This window comes from Caloenas nicobarica, chromosome 1 (genome assembly GCF_036013445.1).
Source record: "Caloenas nicobarica isolate bCalNic1 chromosome 1, bCalNic1.hap1, whole genome shotgun sequence".
Taxonomy (NCBI): Eukaryota; Metazoa; Chordata; class Aves; order Columbiformes; family Columbidae; genus Caloenas; species Caloenas nicobarica.
This window is the reverse complement of record NC_088245.1, coordinates 105,446,252-105,468,486: the sequence shown is the minus strand read 5'-3', so window position 1 is coordinate 105,468,486 and position 22,235 is coordinate 105,446,252. Positions and strand designations below refer to the sequence as shown.

At 44.7% G+C, this 22,235-nt stretch overlaps 1 protein-coding gene across 2 annotated transcripts in view; it reads left to right on the top strand.

Annotated features, from left to right (window-relative positions):
• Positions 1–445: 445 nt before the first annotated feature.
• The window catches only part of GPM6B (glycoprotein M6B), a 113,186-nt gene continuing 91,396 nt past the window's right edge, over positions 446–22,235 (top strand). For both annotated transcript variants that reach the window (XM_065655449.1, XM_065655710.1), the window contains exon 1: positions 446–594. In XM_065655449.1, the coding sequence (XP_065511521.1) occupies positions 591–594 (4 nt within the window). In that variant the 5' untranslated portion in view covers positions 446–590. The remainder of the gene's footprint in view (positions 595–22,235) is intronic.

Sequence of the window (22,235 nt, the reverse complement as noted above, 5' to 3'; positions counted from 1 at the left end):
CTTGTTGAACACGAATATAGATATTAATGAAATAGCGTTATGTCTGAGCGCACAGTGCCCATGCCATTGCCACAGAGAAACATTCAGAAGCTGGTACCTCTGAAGGCCAAGCGTGCCCTTAGCCCCGTTACCCAGGTCGGCACCTCAGGTGGAGAGGGGAAGGGGTCCTGCCCGGCCGCGGGGTGCCTGTTCCTGGGAGCCTCCTGAGGACGAACGATCGCACAACTGGAGGAGAACAGGGGCCGACACAAGGAAACAGGCCCGACTGCCAGCGACGCGGCGGCGAGGGCGACTCGGCTGCCGCCGCCGGGGCTGCCCCCGCCAGGCCGCGGGGGGGCGCTCGGCCACGCTTGCCCCGCGGCGGGCCGAGCTGTGCCGGGCCGGTCCCGGCGGGAGCCCCTCGGGCGGCGCAGGCAGGCGGGGCCGTCCCCGCCCCTCTCGCCGCGCCGCAGCCGCCGGAGGCGAAGCGGAGCCCGCTAGTGTGCGAGCTCCCGCCCCAGCCCGGCGCAGCCCAGTCCAACCCGGCGAGGCACGGCAGAGCGAGCCCCTGCCCTGCTCCCCCCGCACCGCCCGGGCGACGAGAGCCAGCCATGGGTAAGTGAGCCGGGCCGCGGGGGAGCCCCCGCTCCGGGGCCGCGGGGGGAGCCGCGGCTGCGGGGAGGGTGGGAGCGGGGGGCAGGTGCGGGGCGGCCCCGGGGTTCGCGGCGGCCCCGGCCCGGGCTTTTTCGGGGCGGGGGGCGGCAGCCTGTTGAGCGCCCCGGCGGAGCGGGCTGGGGGCGGCCGCTCCTCCGCCCCCCTCGCCCCGCTGCTGCAGAAACTCGGTGGGAGCGGGGGCTCCCGCCCGGCGGGGCAACGGGACCCCGCCAGCTCCAGAGCGCTCCCTTCCTTTAGAAAGAAATCGCTATTAATAAGAAGACTACCGAGTCCTGGAGCTGTAGTTTGCAGGAGGCGGCTGTACGCAGCCGGCTCGGAGCGTGTCCTTTCCCGCAGTCCCGCCGAAGCCGAGGAAGCGGTGCGGCCGGGGGGCTCCGCCGGAGGCAGCGGCGGCCCTTGGGGGCCGGGCCGGAGCGCCGCGGGGAGCGGGGAGCGGGGTGTCCCCGCGGGGCTTCCCGGTGCCGCCGGCCGGCGCTGGAAAGTGACTCGGTCTGGCACCGGCTTCCCCTGGGGATGAGCCGGGGGTCCCGCTCAGCCCCTCTGCGCCAAACGCTGGTCCGCTGGGGTGCGGTTCGGTTTTTGTCAGGGGGTGAAGCGTGGTTCGGGAGAGGAGGAATAACCTCGGGGGACAGGGAGGAGAGGGGACGTGTCTTCTCAAGGAGGGAAGCGTTGAGTGCGCCCGTGTGCCCCGCACAGTGCGGTTCAGCGGTAGGGAATCCCGGAGGCCCCCGGGATAGCGCGGTGCGCTTGTCCCTCTTGTAGGTTGGGGGTCTGCACAGCGGAGGGAATTGGGCGTCGATGGGAGGTGGCGGCTTCTGTTTCCAAACTTAGGGAGGGTAGCGCTTGCGGGAGTGTGTTAGCTTGAGCAGAAGTGGGGCCCAGCCAGGGAAGGGTTCGTCGTGCACATGGGTCTCTCGGCACTCTACATACGCGTTCGGCGTTCGCATCCTTTTAGCGTGGGCCTTTGAGCATGGGCTGCTTCCTGCGAGCTTTCCTTAAACCAACGATAGACCCAAATGAATTAAGCAGTAATGAAAGTTATGAGGTTTAGGAAAAAAAAAAAAATACAGCTGTATCTTTGGTCCATTTTGCCAGTGGTGTATTATTGCTCAGAGGTTGCAGCTGCTAAAGCAGAGCTATCAGTGCGTGCCAGTGTGTTAATATGCACACACTGATGCTGGCACTGTCTCTGGTTTTAATTAAGAAGAAAAAGGGAAAAAAAAAAAAAGGAATTAATTACTCAGCCAAAGGAAGCTGACAGAATTCCTATGCTTGCTACTTTGTTAAATTAATTCGCATCACCTAATTCCTTAATTTGTAAATGCTTATTAACCACTTTGTTCCCTAGCTTTGTGAATATCAGACTCCTTTAGTATTATGGTCTTTTTACTAAGCTTTTTTGAAGTTTCCAACACCCTTTTCAATGCACGTTAAAGTACTGATTCATTCTGCCTCTGAAGGCTGAAACAAACAAACCAGCTGTATAATCGGCACCAAAAAGCTTGTTTTTTGTGTGCATATTCTGGTACTTGCTTTTTAGAGTATCCTTTCCCTATGTGAACTCTTGATATTAAATTAAACACTAAAGTTGATGGCCTCTTCCATGTCTATACCTTAGTATCCTTCTCCTAAGATGCACTTTTACTTTACTGCCATGGATTGATGTCAAATCTTGGAATGGGGATGAAAGAGGAAAAGAGAGAAATAAATGTTTTCAAGTATCTTATTAAGAGAAGTGTATTCATAGGATTAGAACATCATATTTTGGAGGACGGTGTAAAATTTATTACGTAACACATGTAAAATTGTTCTCAACTGTCTGCTTCTAAGTCTATGAAATTGATTTTTATTCAGTAAATCAAGTTTCTAGGGTTTTGGAATAACAAAGTTGTTTTAAGGCTTTGTGGGTGATTCATCTTGAGAAGAAGTAAATCTTAGTCCTAAAATCTTAAAAAAACCACAGAAGTTACTCTTGCAAGTTGTGGGTCTGCCATGGTGTGTGAAATGTATGTTTTGTGTCTGTATAGAATGTCTTGTCCTGAATGTAACAGTTGGGAAAAGAGGAGTGGAGAGAAGAAAACATTTTTTGAACATTTTGCTCACAGTAATGATAATTACGTGAAACTCCCACATCTGCTGACTTCTTCACTTAGAAACGTTGGGTGATGAAACTGCCTGACTGGGTAACAGTGGTGTGGTCAGTCAGGAGAGGGGACCTCTAGCACAAATTTCAGACGAAAAACTTCAAAAACAAGCCACAAAAAAGAAGTCTTTGTCAGCTGAGCATCCAGTCCCTCATGAATACGATGTTTTGTTATGCTGTTGTGTAACTTGTGCCTTGGCCTTAGGTAGGCTGAGGCTGATGTGACCGTCAGACCAGGACATGTTTGGAGCCCTCGCGCTATATTGAGGCTTCCTGATCCAGTGGCAAGGATGTATTTAACTGGTTCTCACTCGAACTGTTCGAATTGTCCTTGCTCGCACAAAACTTTTGTGTTGGACTGGCCTGCTGAGGCTGATTTTTTGTTTGTTTGGGTTTTGTTTGCTTGGTTTTTTGTTTTTTGGTTTTAGGGTTTTGGGGGGGGGGGGGATATATTTTTATTTTTTGTCTTTTCTTTTTTCAGATGTGCTGAGAGCTCACCGTGGCCATCGATGTTCAGTGGGCTTTTGGCTCCCTCAACGCCTCTGAAATTTGGGCACATGGTGTTCAACACCAGTGTGGCTTTGTGTTGGCTGGAGGGTCACCAGTAATCACCAGTGCGGTGCTTTGTGCATTTTGTGTGAGAAGACCAACCCACTGGCATCTTACATCGTGTATACACTCTCCTAAATGTAGTATCTCATCTAGGAGGTGGGGAGGGGACTGTTGTTTTACCAAATTAACAAAAAATGCAAAAGGTTTTTGTTCCTAGAAGTTTGAAAAGCATGATACAGCGTCATTTCTTGAGAACTGTGTGCTTTCATAATTTTACACCTTTTCTTCTTTGTACTCCCCCAAACTGTTCCTTTCAAATAAGAAAAGTAGTTGGAGCAGAGCAGGTACGTGTGTTAGGTTTTGCTTGGGTTTTGGGGTTTTTTTTGTTTGTTGGTTGGTTTTTTTTAAAGAGATACGGAAGAAAACACTGTGTGAACAGGGGATGAAATGATGCCCATCTTCTTGTGGGTTTGCATCTCGTCTCTCTGCAGTCCCTGTGCAGGAACTGCTGCCTCGTGGAGCGTGCAAACCCAGGTGCTGTGCCAGGGGCGTGACCTTGTCTTTCATACCTTCTGCAGCACGTCCAGCTCCTCCAGCAGGACTTGCTCCTGCATCCCCATAGCTCCTAGCTGCATCCCTGAAGGAACCGTCCATTTCCCATAGGCAGGAACTTCAGCAGTGCCACCTGAGAGGCTTCTACCACCTGTAGAAAACAGTCCTCGCTTTTATGTGAAACGTGTCTAAAGTAGGTTAGAATGTTTCCTAAACCAGGCTCTCTTATAAACAGCTGGGGGCAAATTCTGAACGAGAATCAGTTCTCTTTCTTTCTGTTCAGCTATACACTTCGTCCAGGTGGGAGCTGAAATCTTTCTTTATGTCACAGTAAAAATCTGATTAGTATCAGTCATTGAGGGTGGCTGGATTTCAATTGCCTAGTGTTGTAGTCCATATTCTGTTAAATCTTGCACGTCTTAAATATATTTAAATTTGTTCCTATAAAAGAAGAAACTGCTATTAAGTTTATCTTCTCTTAAAACCTGTGAAATATAAAAGTTTATACTGCTGCCCTTCCTCTATCTCCACAACACCTGCTTAGGCTATTAAAAAGTACTTAATTTTGCCTTCTTGCTGTAATCCTTCTTGTCTGAGAAGGAGGCAGAGAAGAAAATGTTGTGCATTTCAGATATTTCCCAGTATCCTAAATCATTTGTGTTTTCATCATATTTACAGATTCTCTCTCTTGCTCTCTTTCTAAATGTTTGGTTCAGTAATATAGGAAATCTGCGGTCCCATGTGTGAATTATGATATATCTGATAGATCTTGAAATGTTACATCTCAGGAAAACATACTGGATTGTAGATTACATCCCTGGGAGGGCTGAATTGTGGCAGCACCTGATTATCTGTCTTTTTCACAGTGTTTCTAGAATTTCTTAAACCAGTTGAAATCTACAGGTCACTTTCAATGTTTAAAGGACTTTAAGTATTCAATTATTTTTCACCAGCAGGTATGTTTTTTTCAAGTTTGCTTCTGCATGTTATTATTCCAGCAGTTTTCATGTTGCAAGCGTTATGGTTTTTAATACAGTATTTTTTCTGTAGCATTGTTTTTTCAAGAATGATGCTATGTAAACATAGAACAATAGAATGTTTTATGTTGGAAGCAACCTTTAAAGATCATCTAGTCCAGCCCCCCTGCTGTGGGCAGGGACATCTTTTCACTTGCTCAAAGCCCCATCCAGCCTGACCTTGAACACTTCCAGGGATGGGGCATCCACAACTTCTCTGAGCAATATTTAGTAATATCTAAAGTCATTACTCTGAAAAACAGGTCCAAAGACCATTTTAGGATAAGGTTAAAATAAATTGAAAATAAATCCAGTGAATCTCACTCCTTGGTATCTTTTTTTATTCCTCATGCAGCGTGTCATCCCTGCATGGGCGCACGTTCTCATAGCGAGGATTTTGTTTTTCCTGAGATATACAGCTGGTACAGCCAGACTCGGTGCACATATTGTACTTCCACTGATGATATTTGGATGTAAATGCCTTCTTATCTTTCTAGAAGTGCAAGAGCATTGTATCCAGTGAAATTCATGGGGGCTGAAGCTTTTGCAGAGGGAGCTGCTGTGGGTTTTTATGTTACCACACTCCCCACCATGGACATTCTTCCCACTGAAACTCCTGGGTTTTTCTTCTTTTTGTCCTCCCAGCTGTGTGTGCCCTTCACCCCTCCCCAGACATGCACACGCCTGGTCCCTGTGGATGTGTCCCCAGGACCTGCCCGGGCTGCACGTTGTCGGTCTCCTCTATGCATCTCCTCGGGCTGTCCCCTCTGGGGGACCCTGCGCTCGCTGGGAGCTGCAGGAAATGCCCTCCTGTGAGTTGCAAAACATTTGAACCCTTCGTGGCATCAGAGTGTTAATGCTGCGAAGGATGTGTGCATTTGCTTATAATGTACTTGTACCATAGGTGCTGTTTACCCTGGAGTGTGGGGTTGAGGCTCGCTCCTGATGGTGCCGGGGTGCCAGTCTGGCATGTTTGGAGGGTTCGTTCTCCAGGGTTTGCCTCGCTGTGCTCGTGGTAAGGTTGGTTTGAGGCAGAGAGGGAAATCAAACTCTTTTCTGTTCTTGTGGCTGGTTCCTTAAAATCCATTTGGGTACAGGGTGCTAAGAGCTGAAAGGGATGCCTCTAGGTTTGAGATGTGATGAGCAAGTGTAGGGAAATCACGGAATGGTTGGGGTTGGAAGGGACCTCTGGAGATCATCCAGTCCAACCCCCCTGCTAAAGCAGGTTCATGTGGAGCAGATCACACAGGAATGTGTCCAGGTGGGTCTTGAATGTCTCCAGAGAAGGAGACTCCACAACCTCTCTGTGCAGCCTGTTCCAGGGCTCTGGAACCCTCAAGGTAAAGAAGTTTTTCCTCATATTCAGATGGAACCTCCTGTGCTTCAGTCTGTGCCTGTTGACCCTCATCCTATCCTTGGGCACCACTGAAAGGAGCCTGGTCCCATCCTCTTGACACCCACCCTTGAGATATTTATAAACATTGATGAGATCCCCTCTCAGCCTTCTCTTCTCCAGGCTGAACAGACCCAGCTCTCTGTCTCTCTTCATAATCATCTTCGTAGCCCACTGCTGCACTCCTTTCAGTAGTTCCTTATCCTTCTTAAACTGGAGAGCCCAGAACTGGACACAGGACTCCAGATGCAGCCTCACCAGGGAAGACTAGAGGGAGAGGATAACTTCCCTCGACCTGCTGGTCACACTCTTCTTAATGCACCCCAGGATACCATTGGCCTTCTTGGCCACAAGGGCACATTGTTGATTCATGGTCAACCTGTTGTCGACCAGAACTCCCAAGTCTTTCTCTGCAGTGCTGCTTTCCAGCAGGTCTGCCCCTAACCTGTACTGGTGCCTGGGGTTATTCCTTCTCAGGTGAAGGACCCTACACTTGCCCATGCGGGACATCAGAGGTGGTTGTGTTAAAGTAATGGGTCTTGGCTGAGCCTGCGAGGTTCTGTACAGATGCAGAAGCCTGCACTGGTAGGGTTAATGGGTCAATACCCATGATGGGAAAAGGACAAACCAGAGCCATGGTAGCTCTTGTCCGTTGTAAGGTGCCTTCTTCCAGGTTGTGTGCAACATAGTCTGTGGTCTGGAGGAAGCAGACTCATTGTGACAGTAGTGGGGGAGGAATCCACGTCTCCTGATCCTTTTCCCAATGTTTGTTCTGCAGGCAGGCATGAACCTGTGGCAGCTGGGGTGCTGGCGTGGCTGTGCCTGTGAAAATTCCTGCTCACCTCTCCCCTGTGAACAGTGAACAACAGTGGAGGAGATTCCACCACACGTACCACTGAGTCCTCAGCTGTTTGTTACTTTCTGTTGCTGCTCTGTCTCGGTGCTTGGGCAGTCTCCCTCTCCATGATTATTTGTCTCTTGGGTTTTAGGCTCAAAAGCTTGCATGTGGAGTTGCGGCTTGGGAAACATTTACAAGAAACCCAAAGAACTATGAGAATTCAAGATCTTTTGTTCTCCATTTTTTTTGGAGCTGTTCAACTAGCAGCAATTTCAGAATGTGAATGGAGCTTATGTTTCATTAATAGGAAGATGTGCCTGACACAGAGCTGTCGTGTGGTACAAACCTCGGTGATGTGCTGTGCATCAGTTTTGTGTGTGTTTGTTTTATGCTTTGATAGTTGAGTGCATGTGACACTTGGAAATTTTAGCCTAAAGGTGTATGTACAGAAAACGGCTTTCAGGAATGTGTTTGTACATAGTGTTTGGGTTTTATTAATTTTTTTATTTGCCTGAGAGGAGGAATGTTGAAAAGGACTGTGGTTCAAAGATAGCTGGGACCCAGGTTATGGAGAAGACTGGACTTCTTGAAGTTAGGAAATGATTTGGAGTATCCAACATAAGATAGGGCCTTCATAGTTGTGTGTTTTGTTTTGTTTTTAATGTTTTATTAAGAGCATAAAGCGATCATTACATATTGCAGCCTAAAACTGTCTTTCTGTGCATTCCTTCAGTGCCAATGAAAATATAAGAATTGCCCTGGTCTAAAGCATACAGAAATCGAAGAGGAGGAAGGCAAATAGGGCAAAACTTGCTCTGTGAGTGGCTCAGGAGTAAGGAAGCAGCTGGTTTGCCTTCCAGGTGTGGGTTTGTGGACCGGCAGGCAGAAAGAACACCTTGTGTTAACAATGCAGCTGGTCTGGAGATCCAAAAACCAGAGTCATTGATGGGAGTCCAGCCAGGGGAGGATTACGTTTCGAGTGGCGTGCCGGTTTTCTTAATATTGGAAACATACATTTAGGCTTATTGGCGGTTTTTGCTGGGCTGGAGCTGTGGAGCCTGCTGCTGATGGCTAACTGGGGAGGAATCAGGCTTCTTCCTGCTGCCAGCAAGGCACACAGCTAACTGGGACTCTCCGCTGTCTGGTTCTCACTTCACCTTTGAGTCTAAGTTTTTGTCAGCTTGCATGCTAGAAAATTCATTGAGGCTTTTCGGTCCTAATGCTGAGTGCCCATCAGTGAAGCTGGAGGGTGAAGGTGAGTGTTGGCTGCCGGCAGGTTCCTGCCTGCACCCCTTGTGAGCCTCTTCAGCCTTAGTAGCTCTTCCAAGAGAGATTTCCCACCAGTTTTTTTTTAACTCCATGGGTTTATGTGTGTGTCGCTTTCTGGTGGGACACAAATGTTTTACGACATAAAAGAGTGCTTTTGTCAACCTCAGACGTCTTTTTAAAGCTGCTTAAACTCTAGATCCTGGGAACCTCTGTCATGATTTGCTGGAATGAAGTCCTGGGCATGCACCATGCCGACAAATGCCGTGCAAGTCTGAATTAGGGCAGAGCTCTGGCTGGATCTTCAGTACTTTTTCCTAACTTCTCTATTAAAGTATTTTTCATTTTCTTTTTTTTTTTTTTAATTTTTTTTTTCTTTTAGGAGTAACTTTTGGAAGGTTTTAAATTATTGCTGTTTATGTGTAAACTTACATGCTTTTGTTAGCAGAGCTGTGTTGACATAAGTGTCATGCACTTTCCCAAACAAAAGTGTAAAATGAGTTGTATTCGTTAGGCACACAGCTGAAAATAAGATTGCCACATGGAACTTATCTTGTGGGAAATTAAATGCTCTTCTTGAGCTGCTTAGACATGTATATAAAAAAAAAGTCAGTAGGAAAGATGACTAGTGGGGAGTATTTGTTGCTGAGAACTTTTGATACAAGCACAGGGATCTGCTCCAGCACATCTGTCAAGAGCCCACAGCTTGCAAGGTATAATGAACAATAACACTTCATGCAACATCTGCCTAGGCTCTGTGATGGGTGCTGGTACAAAAGCCTTGAAATCTCTGAGATATTTGTCATACCATGTCAGGGGAATGTAATCTAGTTCATCATCTATTATTGCCTGTTCCTCAGCCAGTGAAGTTATTAGGTACTAAAGCTGGTAACTCTTTCATTGAGCCAGAGTTTCATGTAAACAAATACAAGGAATGCAATGCAGAGGGGGCTTTGCTGTGCGTGACTGATGTAGCCTGTGTTAGTAGTTATTTCCCTCATGCAGCCTATACCTTCACACCGTAGACATTTCTTCCATTCTGTGCTGGAATTAAAGTGTCAGTTTCTCATGCTTTGTTAATTGTCTGATGAAAATCCCCCATTTCAGATAATGTCTGGGAACTAAAAGAAATAATGACATGGCATGAAAACTAGCCAGTTAAGTAATTTTCTTTTTATAGCCTGTAATTTTTAGTCCCCCACTTGAAATTATTTTTAAACAGTTTGAAAATACCCATTTTTCTCCTCAAACTTAAGCTATGTGAAACATATAATAGATACTTAATATTTAACCTCCTCCCGAAATTCTTTGAGGTTTTTTGTCTTATCTGCCACTAATATGCTTGCAATGCTGTGTTTGAGAAATTGTTGTAATCTACCACACTTGAATTCCTCCTATTTGTCAGTGGAAACCTCAGAGAGGCAGAAAAGAACCAGGAAGAAGTAAAAAAAAAAACCTCTTGAAAACTCTAATTTAAAGTAGCCACGGTAGACTGAAGGTAAGTATTTGGGGAGTGGGTGGAACTGAAACAAATCACCAGTGAGGTAGCAGCATGAGTGAAGACGGAATGATTTGAGCCTTCAGCAATCTGCAGATTTCATTACAAAGATTTTATTTTCCTGTAAAACTTTATTTCTGGATTTTCTTAGGTTTTCCATGGCTGTCGTCGTAAAAGCTCCTGAATGTTTTCCCCATTATGGTAAACTCCCCAGCACAGTTTAGGCTCTTTCCATCATCCTCTAAGCTGTTTTCTGCCGGGTTTTGTGGGCAGAGGTATGTGAGTGGATAGATGGTTCCTTGCCTCCCTTATTTCTGTGGGCATTTGATTCCCCATTGAGGGCTTTCTCCCTGAGTTGGTGCCCAGGAGCACTTGCCAGTTTTGCACTGTGTGATGAGCCGGGTTGTGACACCATCCGGTGGTGCGCTGGGCAGGTGCAGGTGTGTTCTCCATAGACCATGTCTCTCTCTGAGAGCTGCTGGCTTGTATCTGTTTCGAACTAAGTAATATTCTTCTGCTAGAGGTAGGAAACAATGGGGACATTGGGAGAAACAGCTTTAAAAAACCTAGAAAGTCAGGAAACACACTCTTAAAGCAAAACTAAGTGCTTTACTGGAGGGAAGTCGGAGGCTTGGCTTTCTGCTTCTAAGGTGACAGGAGGGCATGGCACACGTTGGAATAGCTACTTCTTTCCCTTACAAAATGTGTTTATTTGATGAAACTATTATGTTTCATGCTTGGTTAGGTGATCCTAGCATTGCTATTTTTTGTATGTAGAGGTACTTGCCAAATTGGTCAATATGCTGGGATGGCAATCTAGGATGGCAATCTACTTTCTGAAGTTCATCTACCCTCTTAGAAATAATTCTGTTCAAATGAGTTAGAGAATTAGGAATATTTCTTGTTTGCAGCACAATCGTTAGGGTTCAACTGAGGGATGAGAATGGAAACAATACCTGGGTTTCTGAAAAACAAAACACCCCAAAAAACCCAAAGACCATACACACACAAAAAACCCCCAGACAAACAAACACACACTACCAGCTGTTTGGAAAGGTGGTATCTCTGTTCGTTAGTTCTTCGTCTGGCATGCTAAATGGGTCCCTGTGCAGGACTCCTGAGAAGGGTCTTATATGGACTTCGTAAGAAGATGCAGAAGGGGAGAAGCAGTTATCCAGCCAAAATGTGAGTTTCCAAAGCATTCCTTCTGCTTTCCTGTGGTATATGGCAGATTTATGGATTCAAAAAATGCCATCATGCCTGCTTCAGTTCTCATCTACTGTAATACTTCTTAAAATACTTGATCCTTAACCCTTTGTTTTTTAAAGAAGAGCATGGTAAGATTAGTAGGAGGGAAGCATGCCTTTTTCCTTCCATACACATTTGTGAGCGTGACTGCTGTGCCCACTTCCCACATGGTCAGGAGTCTGTCTTCTTCTGTATGTGTGAAACGTCCATCATGTTAGGTCCTGTACCTCGTAAATAAAGTAAGTGTTTTCTATTGCCTTACTCAGAAAATATGTCAAGCTTTTCATGGCATATGCTTCATTGCTCCAACATTTGTGCTTTGCATTTGTATCTACTTATTAGATCTCTGCAGAGAGAGATTTCTTCCCCCTACCCAAGTTTAAAGACAGGAGATAAATAATATAATCATAGAATGGTTCAGGCTGGAAGGGACCTTAAAGATCATCTACTTCCATTCCCCCTGCCACGGGCAGGGACACCTTCTACTAGACCGGATTGCTCAAAGCCCCATCCAGCCTGGCCTTGAACACTTCCAGGGATGGGGCATCCACAGCTTCTCTGCGCAGCCTGTTCCAGTGTCTCACCACCCTCATGGGGAAGACTTTTGTCCTTCTATCTACTCTAAATCTACCCCCTTTAAGTTTAAAGCCATTACCTCTTGTCCTATCACTACACGCCTTTGTAAAGATTCCCTCTCCAGCTGTTGTGTAGGTCCCCTTTAGGTACTGGAAGGCTGCTAGAAGGTCTCCCTGGAGCCTTCTCCAGGCTGAACCTCAAATCTCTCAGCCTGTCTTCATAGGAGATGTTTTCCAGCCCTCTGATCATCTTGGTGGCTTCTTCTGGACTTGTTCCAATAGGTCCATGTTCCTATGTTGGGGGCTCCAGAACTGGACGCAGGACTCCAGGTGGAGTCTCACAAGAGCAGAGTAGAGGGGTAGAATCACCTCCCTTGACCTGCTGGCCACGCTCCTTTTGATGCAGCCCAGGATACGGTTGGATTTTTAGGCTGCAAGCACACATTGCCAGCTCATGTTGAGCTTTTCATCAACTGACACCTCCAAGTCCTTCTCCACAGGGCTGCTCTCAGTCCACTCGTTGCCTGGCCTGTATTGATGTTTGAGATTGCCCTGACCAGGACCTTACACTTGGCCTTGTGGTACTTGCATTTATTTGCCATTTTAGTAGTATTTTCTTCTGTCAGGCAAAATAGCAGTATCCCAAAACTGAATTGATCCTGAGCTGCTACTTGTGGTCCCAGAGACATTCAGGCTTTTGCAGCTGGGTGCTCAGATGACTTCCATAGTCACAAGTGGACTTGCAGCAGGAACCTTCACTCTTTGGTGGCAGGCATGGCTGCAGCTGTGGCTCTTAAAGCCTTCAGGCTTGGCAGCTACTGCATGCCCTGCTTTGTCCTGAAAGGGACAGCTGGGAAGAGCACCCCGGTGACAGCCTGCATCCCAGGCCTCCCACAGCACTCAGGATGTACCATGCTGGTGCTTCCTGCTAGGAGATAGTGGCAATTAATTTAAAATCCTTCCCCTAGGTCATCATGGCTTTTAAGAAGCTTTTGCACTTATTATTTCAGAAATCGCCTTTCTTCCTTGAGCATGACCTGCCAAGACAGCTGCGTTTTTCTTAAGCACTGAAGTTAATGATACAAAACACGAAGCTTGAGAGGAGGAGAGCAGGATTACAGCTGCTCTTAGCGCTGTGCCCACTCTCAGTGTCCCTTGTGTGGGAGACCAGCATGATCCAGGACTTTTGTGGCTGCAGGAAAAAGTGTGAGGCATGGCTTGGGCATCTGTGATCCTTTCCGCAGCGGGTTTTGGGGATGGTGCTTGTGTGGCCTTTCTGGGCTTAGTGTGAAACAAGGCAAGCTTTCTTTTTTCACCTGGTGTCTGTTCTTCCTTTGCTTTGTTGTTTGTGGAATGCAAGGGAAAAGACTTTTTTTCAGATATAACAGTGACATTGGATAGAAGGGTCCTCCTTGTGTTTGTGTATACTGCTGACATACACTTCATCTGTGATAAGCCCTGTGGACTAGGTGGCTTTGTATCTGAGGGTGATCACAACGCCCTTGCATGCACTAGGGTAAAAACTGCTCAGTGTGGATGTCTGGTGGTGTTCTGGCTGGGCTGTACAGCTTCTTTCCTATCAGATTTCATATAGTAACCTGTTCACGTGACCTTAAACTGGCTATTAACTCGATCTCTCGCACACTAGCATACAGACTTTTTCATTTCCAGCTTTACATGGGAGCTCTGTCTCCTGCTGTCTTTTCATGAAGCTGTGTGTGGGTGTCACGGAGGCACCCCAAAAGTCAATTTAGGCAGACAACGAGCTCCAAACAGATTTTATTCTAGCCAGAACAGTTTAGCCAAGAAACCAATCAGAAATGGGGTTTATCCAAATAATTTAGCACTCTGACAACGTAAACCACAGGTTTGGATACCAGTTGAGGAAATTATTGTTATACAACCACATAAGAATAGTTACGATCCACAGTGTGCATGCGTTCACTCACAAAAAAAAAAAAAAAACAGAACTAGAGGCCTCTTTCACTCAGGGGTACCCAGCAGAAAATAATCACTTGCCTGGGGTGGGCAAGGGCTTGCTCAAGGATATATCCAGAGGAAAAATCAGGCACCAAAGAGGAGGTGAGGGCACTCAGTCCTGTGAAGTCTCCTAAGATGGCATCCCAGTGTAAGGGAGGGGGCTCCAGTTCACAGACCCACTGCTCCGAGAAGACCACTCAAAGGGGGTCCTCATCAGGGGCTCCATTTTGTAGCCTGGTCAGATCTGACTGTGGGCATTACAACGTGGTCCAGAAACTGCTCAGCTTCTGTGGAAACCTCCTTTGTTGAGGACCGTGTCTATTGATCGAAGGTCTCACCCTTCCTTCCCCACAGCCAGGCAGAGGTGAAGACACCATGGCCTGGGGTGGGGGAGGATGTGACTGTCAGCACCTTGGCACCACCCTAGGTGTGTACATGGGGACAGGCACAGTGGGGCACAGAAGGTGCTAAAGAGCCGTCAACTGCCCTGTTGAAGGCTACTGATCTCATCAGGGTGTGTGCAACCACCACAGTGGGCTTACCTGTACTGTGCACAGTGGGAGCTTGCACAAGGAAATACCTTCCCAAATGTTAGCCCTGGCGGCTGCGCCCCTGTGGAGGCACACGGAAGAGGCAGGGCAGCCGCTCCAGCGAGCTTCACCACCATCTGTTGTTTCCCTTGTAGCTATGGTCACCCTGGATATGAGACCAGGAATGAACGCGCTGGAGGTGATTTAAGATATGCAGCACTACATCGTAATTGATGCAGGTCATGATACTCACGGGACAAGCACAGCAGCTTCCTGCCTCCCAAGTGGTTGCCGCGGTTCTGATGTGATCCCATTTTGCTTATGCCAAGAAAAAAAACCTGTGTAGTAATTAAAATGAACCTGAGCAGCTTTTAGAAGGAGGCTGGTTTGAATTAGGGCCTGATGATTAGCTCTAGCAGTATTTGGCTTTGCTAAATCGTTCCACTGCCACTCCATGAGCTCAGTAACATCTGCTTCGGGTGGCACCTGTTTAGGTGAGACCACTCGTGTCTCTAGAGAAAACAAGGGCTTGGCTAACGTGTACCACAAGCCTTGGTGGGACTCTGTCAGGAGTGCGGTGCCCACAGGAGAACTTGCTGGTGGCTGCCAGGGTCTGGTGTCAGCCCGACTCCAGAAAGCCAGGACCGTGGGAGTGAGAAGGTGACTTCACTGCATGCATAACTGTAGTGAATGCTGTTCTTCTCATTGTCATCAGAAGTATTTATTTAACAAAATCAGACTGCTTGGAGTTATTTCATTAATGTTAAAGTCCTTTGGGCTTTAAAGGCATTGCATTTTGTATGTGTGGGGGAACTTCAGGAAAAAAAGAGTACGGGAGCGTTTTAATCTCAAACCATGGAATTTATGTCAATTTGAGTGCCGAGTCCTTGGATTATGGTTTTCTTTCACATGATCTAGAAGACATATGTACTTTTTTTTAACACTGTTTAAAAGAGTACCTTCAAGCCTTCTTTTTGGGGATGTTAAACCGTGAACGTGGGTTACCACCAAAAAATTGCGGGAAAGCTTTTCAAAAAAAGCATTTTGCATCAGGTTGTCTTATCATCAGGTCACAACTGTGGAGCCCTAGTTTCAGCATCTCTCATGCTATAGCTGTGCTACTTGTTTTCCAAGGCATTTTTCAGACAGGATCCACTGGGAGCTGCTGAAATGGTTTCCCAAATTCCTCTCCGATATAGTGCCTGGGTGCCTGATGCCCCTGCCTTGTTCTGCTGTGCGGTACAGTGATGTGGTAAGGTCTTCCATGTCTGTGACCTCTGGTGATGGAGCAAATATGCTTCTTTTTTCACCATTATTTGTTTTGACAGTGTTTAAGAAGTTGATGTTGGCAAAAGACCCAAAAACAGTAGGATTTTTTTTTTTTTTAATCCAGACAAGCAGGATACTTATACTAGAAAGGCCTTTCTCTCATAAGAAATGGAAATGTCTTTTGTGGAAAAGATGTTTGAAATGTACATTGTGGTATGCTGTTTTTTTTCTTTTTCCCTCCGAAAGAATTGTCTCTGTTGTGAAATGAAACCAGTTCTTAGTCTGAAAGCTTGTATTGGACATCCCCTCAGCTTGGGAGTAATTGGAAGGGAAAGCAAATGTATGACTTGTACAGAGAGGCTGTGTTTTGAGCTGTGCTGTTCCTCCTTGTTTCTTCCTCTGAAGCTCTAATTTATTTTTGGAAAGCCCAAGAAATTAGAGGTCACTAAACATAATTTTATTTGGTCCTGTAAAATGATTAAGCGTTGATAATCTCTAAACGTGACAGTCCCTTCTCCCTTTCTAAGAATCACATTTTTGCAAGATGTCATTAACTTTCACCACGTGTAAGATGTCCCACACTCTACAGAGAGGGTCTCTCTGCTGTCTCCTTACTTTCTATGCAGGAGGTGGATCAGCGTCCTTGGGAGAGCCGCGGGCGTCTCGTTCTTAAGCACCACAAAATCTTCGCTCTCAGGTCCTGCTCCTGTCCAGCCATTGTTTGTTGTTGTCCATTAATGCTGAAAAAATCACAAGACCAGCTATGACTTTGGAGGCTTTTGTTTACTGTTTGGTTTCTGAGCAATTAGTGGCTGGTACTTATTTCAAATTGTCCCTCCTCCATGGTGATGAATGGAAATCTACCTTTTTTTTTTTTTTTTTTTTTCCTTTTCATAATAGAAGATAAGGGTTTTTCATGCATGTTTTAGTACTGGGACTTAAGTTTGGTACCAGACCTTGACAAATTTGGTGATGGTGTTGCAAGAGGCAGTTCCAGTGCAGCTAGCATGCTTCTCTTCATGCATGATGCGAGTACCTTTGCTCTTGCTTTGGGAAAAATGAGCCTAGATCAGTTCCATGTTACAGGTCCATAGGAAAGCATAAACCCCAAGGCCATAACACATGTGAAAGACCCGTGTTTTAAGGAAGCATATCTGAAAGAAAACTGTGAAAACAAAATGGGTATAGGTTTTTTGGTAGGTGATACCTATTTAGATAGAGTGCTTGGAGGAAAAGCATTGTCCCGTAACATAGGGATGATCCATTTTAAAATCTCAAAATACTCTGTGTTTCTTCCTCTAGCTTTTCCCCGTAGTGAAATGAAATCTTATTACAAATTTATTGTCTGTGTTTGAGTGATGTAGTATGTCGATCTGATGCTTCCTTGCATTCCCTGTTTGGTCACTTAAGAGGCTCCATTAGTTGTTACTTCTTTGTTACAAATGTTTAATTTAAAAACAATAAATTTGAGGGTGAGGGAACTAGGATTTTCACGCTAATGTCATTAAGGAAATGTTGCAAAACTGACGTATCTTTTTTTTTTTTCTTTTGCTCTGCAAGCTCCGCATTTTTCAGGCAAACTTTGTCATAACAGAGCGGTTAGGAAGCAGTGGTTAGTGGGTCAGACAGGCCCGGGGGGCTAAATTGGGTTTTGTTCAGCCAAATGTTAGTGCTTTTTAATCAACGCTGAATTCTGCGTGCAGTGCTTTCTTCCTTCCCCAAAGCCATAACAAAATAAAAATGGGTATTCAGTTGGGTCATGCACAACGTCTGCCCTTTACTTAAAACAGTTTGGGAGTTACCACAGCGAGGGAAGAGCAGCTGCCTATAGCTACTGTTAGAGCATCATTTCACCACTATGGTTTTGGCGGTCTGGTACAAGCAGCTGTCTATGAAGATCTAGGCACAGGCCTCAAAACTTCCTTTAGAAGGAAGAAGAGAATTTCCTTTCATGCTTTGTGCAGCGTTTTTACAACAAGGTGCACAATTCCAGTAAAGCTGTCTCAAAAACTGGAAGCGCAATTAATTTATGGCACTATGAATAATTTAACATATTTCTTTCACACCGCACAGCTTCTATAGGTGTTAGGCTATTTCACATTAAGGAATTGTTTTTTTTCAAATCTTGCTGCTGCCACCTGTTTGGTCTCTAATAAATATAATTAATGTGATGGCAGGTATGCTGGAGGCTTTGGACTTTCTTGTCTAAGTGGATTATATATTCTCTACTGTAGACCATGTGTTAGGCCATCCTGAGAAGTTTCAATTTGTCTTGATATAGCTCTCTTTTTGACAAAAGGATTCGTGCAGGCCAAATTTATTTTAAAAAAATCCACTGTGATAAAAGAGCCTCAGTGGGCATCAAATGCAGGCGTCTTGGATTTGAAGATTTTACTTTCAGATGATCTTCTAGTTAATAGGAGTCTATTAAACTCTTCACCCAAAGCAGGCTGAATCAGTGCTGTATTTAAAGTTAAATTAACCATGATTTACTGGATGCTTATTGGTGGTTGCACTAGAGGAACTTAAGAGCAAAAAGTGGTGATTTTCTTTTTTAAAGTTCTGAAGTAATTCATGCCACTCTTTCATGAGAAGAAACAGGAGGATCTAGAGCAGGGGTGTCAAACTCATTTTCACCGGTGGCCACATCGGCCTCACGGTTGTCTTCAAAGGGCAACTACTCTTACATTTATACAGTCCTAAAATTGCATTCGGCCTTCTGAAGGGAACTGCGAGGCTGATGTGGGCCCCGGTGAAAATGAGTTTGACACCCCTGCTCTAGAGCCAGGTGATGTTGCTTTAATGTTGCAAAAACCAGGAGATTGAATTTAGTTTCGCCTTGTTTTGGTTGAAGAGATTAAAAAATAAAAACATCAATTATTTTTGGAGGGTTGTTTTCAACAAAATATTACATTAGTGGATGACTTTCTCCTGAAACTTCCAAATACAGATAGTTCTAAAAGTAATGAAGATCACTCTGAAGTGGATAATTTATTATAAATGGCAACCTGCAGAGAGGCAGTGGGTATAAATGGAAGTATGAAGCGCCTATTTGGGAAAAAAAAAAAAAGTCCAAATTGTGGAACCAAATGCACGCTTATTTAAATTACGACTTCTCAAAGGGGAACTGTGTCTCAGGGTACAATCTGTTTGTGGTACATGCTCTTTAATACGAAATTTTGTCCCAGTTGAGAAATGCACTGATATATATGCTTGTCCCTAGATGCATCGACAGATAGTCTCATGAGCTGGAGAAGCAGTGCCAAGTGTACTTGGCTGTAGAACACATAATTAGTCTGCTAGACCAAGGTCAGTATGTGCATGTTTGTGTTAAAAAGACATGTTGGAAAATACCCATACACAGCATGTAAAATTTAGCTGATTTGAGACTTTGCAGCAGTGTTTTAGAATCATAGAACTGGTTAGGTTGGAAAAGACCTTTAAGATCAAGTCCAGCTGTTAACCTAACACTGCCAAGTCTACCTCTAAACCATGTCCGTAAGAATCTCATGTATCTTTTAAACCCCTCCAGGGATGGTGACTCAACCACTTCCCTGGGCAGCCTGTTCCAGTGCCTGATAACCCTTTCTGTGAAGAAATTTTTCCTAATATCCAGTCTAAACCTCCCCTGGTGCAACTTGAGGCCATTTCCTCTCATCCTATCACTTGTTACTTGGGAGAAGAGACCAACCCCCTCCATGCCACAACCTCCTGTGAGGCAGTTGCAGACAGCGATCAGGTCTCCCCTCAGCCTCCTTTTCTCCAGGCTGAACAGCCCCAGTTCCCTCAGTCGTTCCTCATCAGACTTGTGCTCCAGGCCCCTCATCAGTTTCGTTGCCCTTCTCTGAACTCTCTCCAGCACCTCAATGTCTTTCTTATGATGAGGGGCCCAAAACTGAACACAGGATTCAAGGCCCTCACCAGGGCCAAGTACAGTGGGACAATCACTTCCCTAGTCCTGCTGGCCACACTATTTCTGATACAAAGAATTTACACAATTTTACTGCCACTGCAAATGCTTGCTTGCTTTAGCAGACAGGAAAAGTCATATTTTATATTAGACTTAGAAGTAGGAAAAAAATGGTTTGGGGTTTTTCATAAAGCATGACTTGGAATAATTTTGGTTTGGCGGGCACGTTGCATCTGAAGACCAAATGAAATATTTCCTTAGCTTCCTCTTTCGGGTAAGTAATTACAGAAATATGCATTGCTATTTGATAATCCAGGAAGCAATTTTTGATTATAATAAGATCTACAAAACACGTGTCATGATATGAGCACCATCTTGGAAATTGAGATTGAAGATCACTACCATGGTAGAAGATAGCTCTTACGGAAATTAAGTACGCTGCAACTTGGACACAAGTGATTAAGGTTATGTAGAGAAATAACATGTAAAAGCATGGTTACTGGCTTCTAACAGATGTTTCATGCTAGCAATGGGATAACGTGCATAGAAGCTTAGACTTGAAACTTTTCTTTCCAGAACCACAGAATGCTTTCTTTGTGCAACTCTCTTGTTACCACTGTTTTCCATCTAGCAATCAAATGCATTGTAATAAGTAAAAATTTGGTCTGTGGTGGAACTTGTAAGTATAATTGCAAAGTTTATGCTGTTTCATAGTTGCAAAATATGTTAAACGTGCTTATACTTAATTGAAAACAGGGCTTCTGACAGAGTCACAAATGTGTTGCGAAGTGCTGAACTGGTTGCCAGAACTGCAGGGAACATGCTGGTTGTGCTTTTCTGAATTGCGTTTTTCAGTCTTCTGTAAAAATGCAAAGACAACCCCAAATGCCAGTTAATTTTTTAGTAATGAAATGCTAAGAATTACTTTAATTGCAGCTTTCCTGGCTGATTCCTCTTGCATAGGTAGCCCCCCTTATACGTGCATTTAATGGTATAAACTAATGCAGTGATACATGTACTACTTCAAAACTGCGTTAAATTGTGAATAAACTTTAATCTCTGAAATGCTGCAACTCCTGTAGATAGAGACGTACATACACCTACATGTAGCAGCTAGGTGGCAGAAACTGTGCCTTTTTTAAAATAAAGTGATACTATAAACACAGCAGTGTTGCTTTGTAGAGACTGTTCAGTTTCTTTAAAAAGAGAGAATTTCGTGATACCTTTGTATTGTCAGAAATGTGTCCTTTGAGAAGACAGAAGTAAGCAACTTCATTCTGTTTTATTGATGGCATTTTTTTCTCTAGGTGTCCAAATGGTCAGAAATAGATTCTTCTGTTGCGTATCTACCATCTAAGTGTTCTTTAAATAAAAATAGCTGATAGATACCACTTCGTGCTTATACTTTGGCTTTCTTACTGTCTGCTGTCAAGTCATTTACCTGTCATACCCTGTACAACTGTATACATCAATTAAACTATTCCGGTGAAAGAAGGTTTGGTTATGTGAGTGTGCCTGTGAGAACAGAAGCTTAGAGTTTAAATATTTGGCAGCAGGAACTGATTCATGGGTTTGTGTATCACTCATTAGAGCTGAAGCTCATCCTAATTATATGGTCCTTTTATAATGCAGCAATTATAGGAAACACTATGGGGAAAAAAGTTTTCTCTATTTTAAGATATACTACTGTTTCAAAAAGAATGCCTTATCTCTTAAATCAACCTAAAATGGAAATGCAACTAGTAACAGACACTATGCCCTGCTAAGAAGTTCTCTAAACTCAGTTGTTTCCTGCAATTCCACGTATGGCTTGTTCAGTCCTTTGCTGGGCACTGTTTACCTGCAGAGGTGGTAAGTTGTTTTGGTGTGCTGCTTATTTAAATTCTTTGACCTCCCATCTCTGTTGTATCTGGCTGATGGCCACTGCAGTTCAGATAGGAAGCCAGAGAAGACTTAGGCTCAGTTCTGCATATATCTCTGAACTTCAAGACAGGAGCCATCACTAGAGCTGGCAGCTATTACACTAAAGCATTAAAGTGGTTATGGTGAAACCCTTGCTTTCCTGCTTGAAGCAGAAACTTCTTTAGGGTTCTTCAGTTATACAGTCATAATGGTGATACAAAGAACAGTCATGTGCTTTGATTAGAGGATCTGTTAGAAAACAAAGCCAAAAAAAATGAAACAAACAAAACAAAAAATGAACAAACAACAATTTATAAGCAATAGTGGCCTAGTTCTGCTGGGTTTTTCCTCCATGTAAAACATTGGGTCAGCAATGTGTGAAAGGGCCGTTTCTGTCTGTCTTCAGACTGAGTTCATTGCAGCAGATTTGCTAATCTGCAAGGTACCTGCACTGTGTCAACAGCATAAAAAGTACTTTTGAGTGCACCATCTTATCAAAGTAACACAAATTAGTTTGTTTTAAGCAGACTGCAATAGAGTTACAGAAGAAGAACCAGGCTATTTTGTGTGACAGGTTGGGAAATAAATGCCTTGTTACAAAACAGGGTTTTTAAGAAAATGCTTGAGGATGCAGAACTTATGTCCTCTCTAAATGAACACTTTGTGAACAACAGCTCTCTTAACTCTTAAATTTCCAAAAAGCTCGATTCCTTAAGAGGTCTGTGGGAATTTGGAACATAAGAGCTGTGAGGTGGTTCATTTGTTGTGATGTTTAAACTTCATTAAATGTGACACTAAATAGGATAATGTAATTTTACTAGACTCAGAAAACAACGTGCAAGTTTTCCTAACAGGTAAAATTGTCAAGAGCATGGTGTCCTAAACAGTAACAAGAGGGGTCAGTGGATC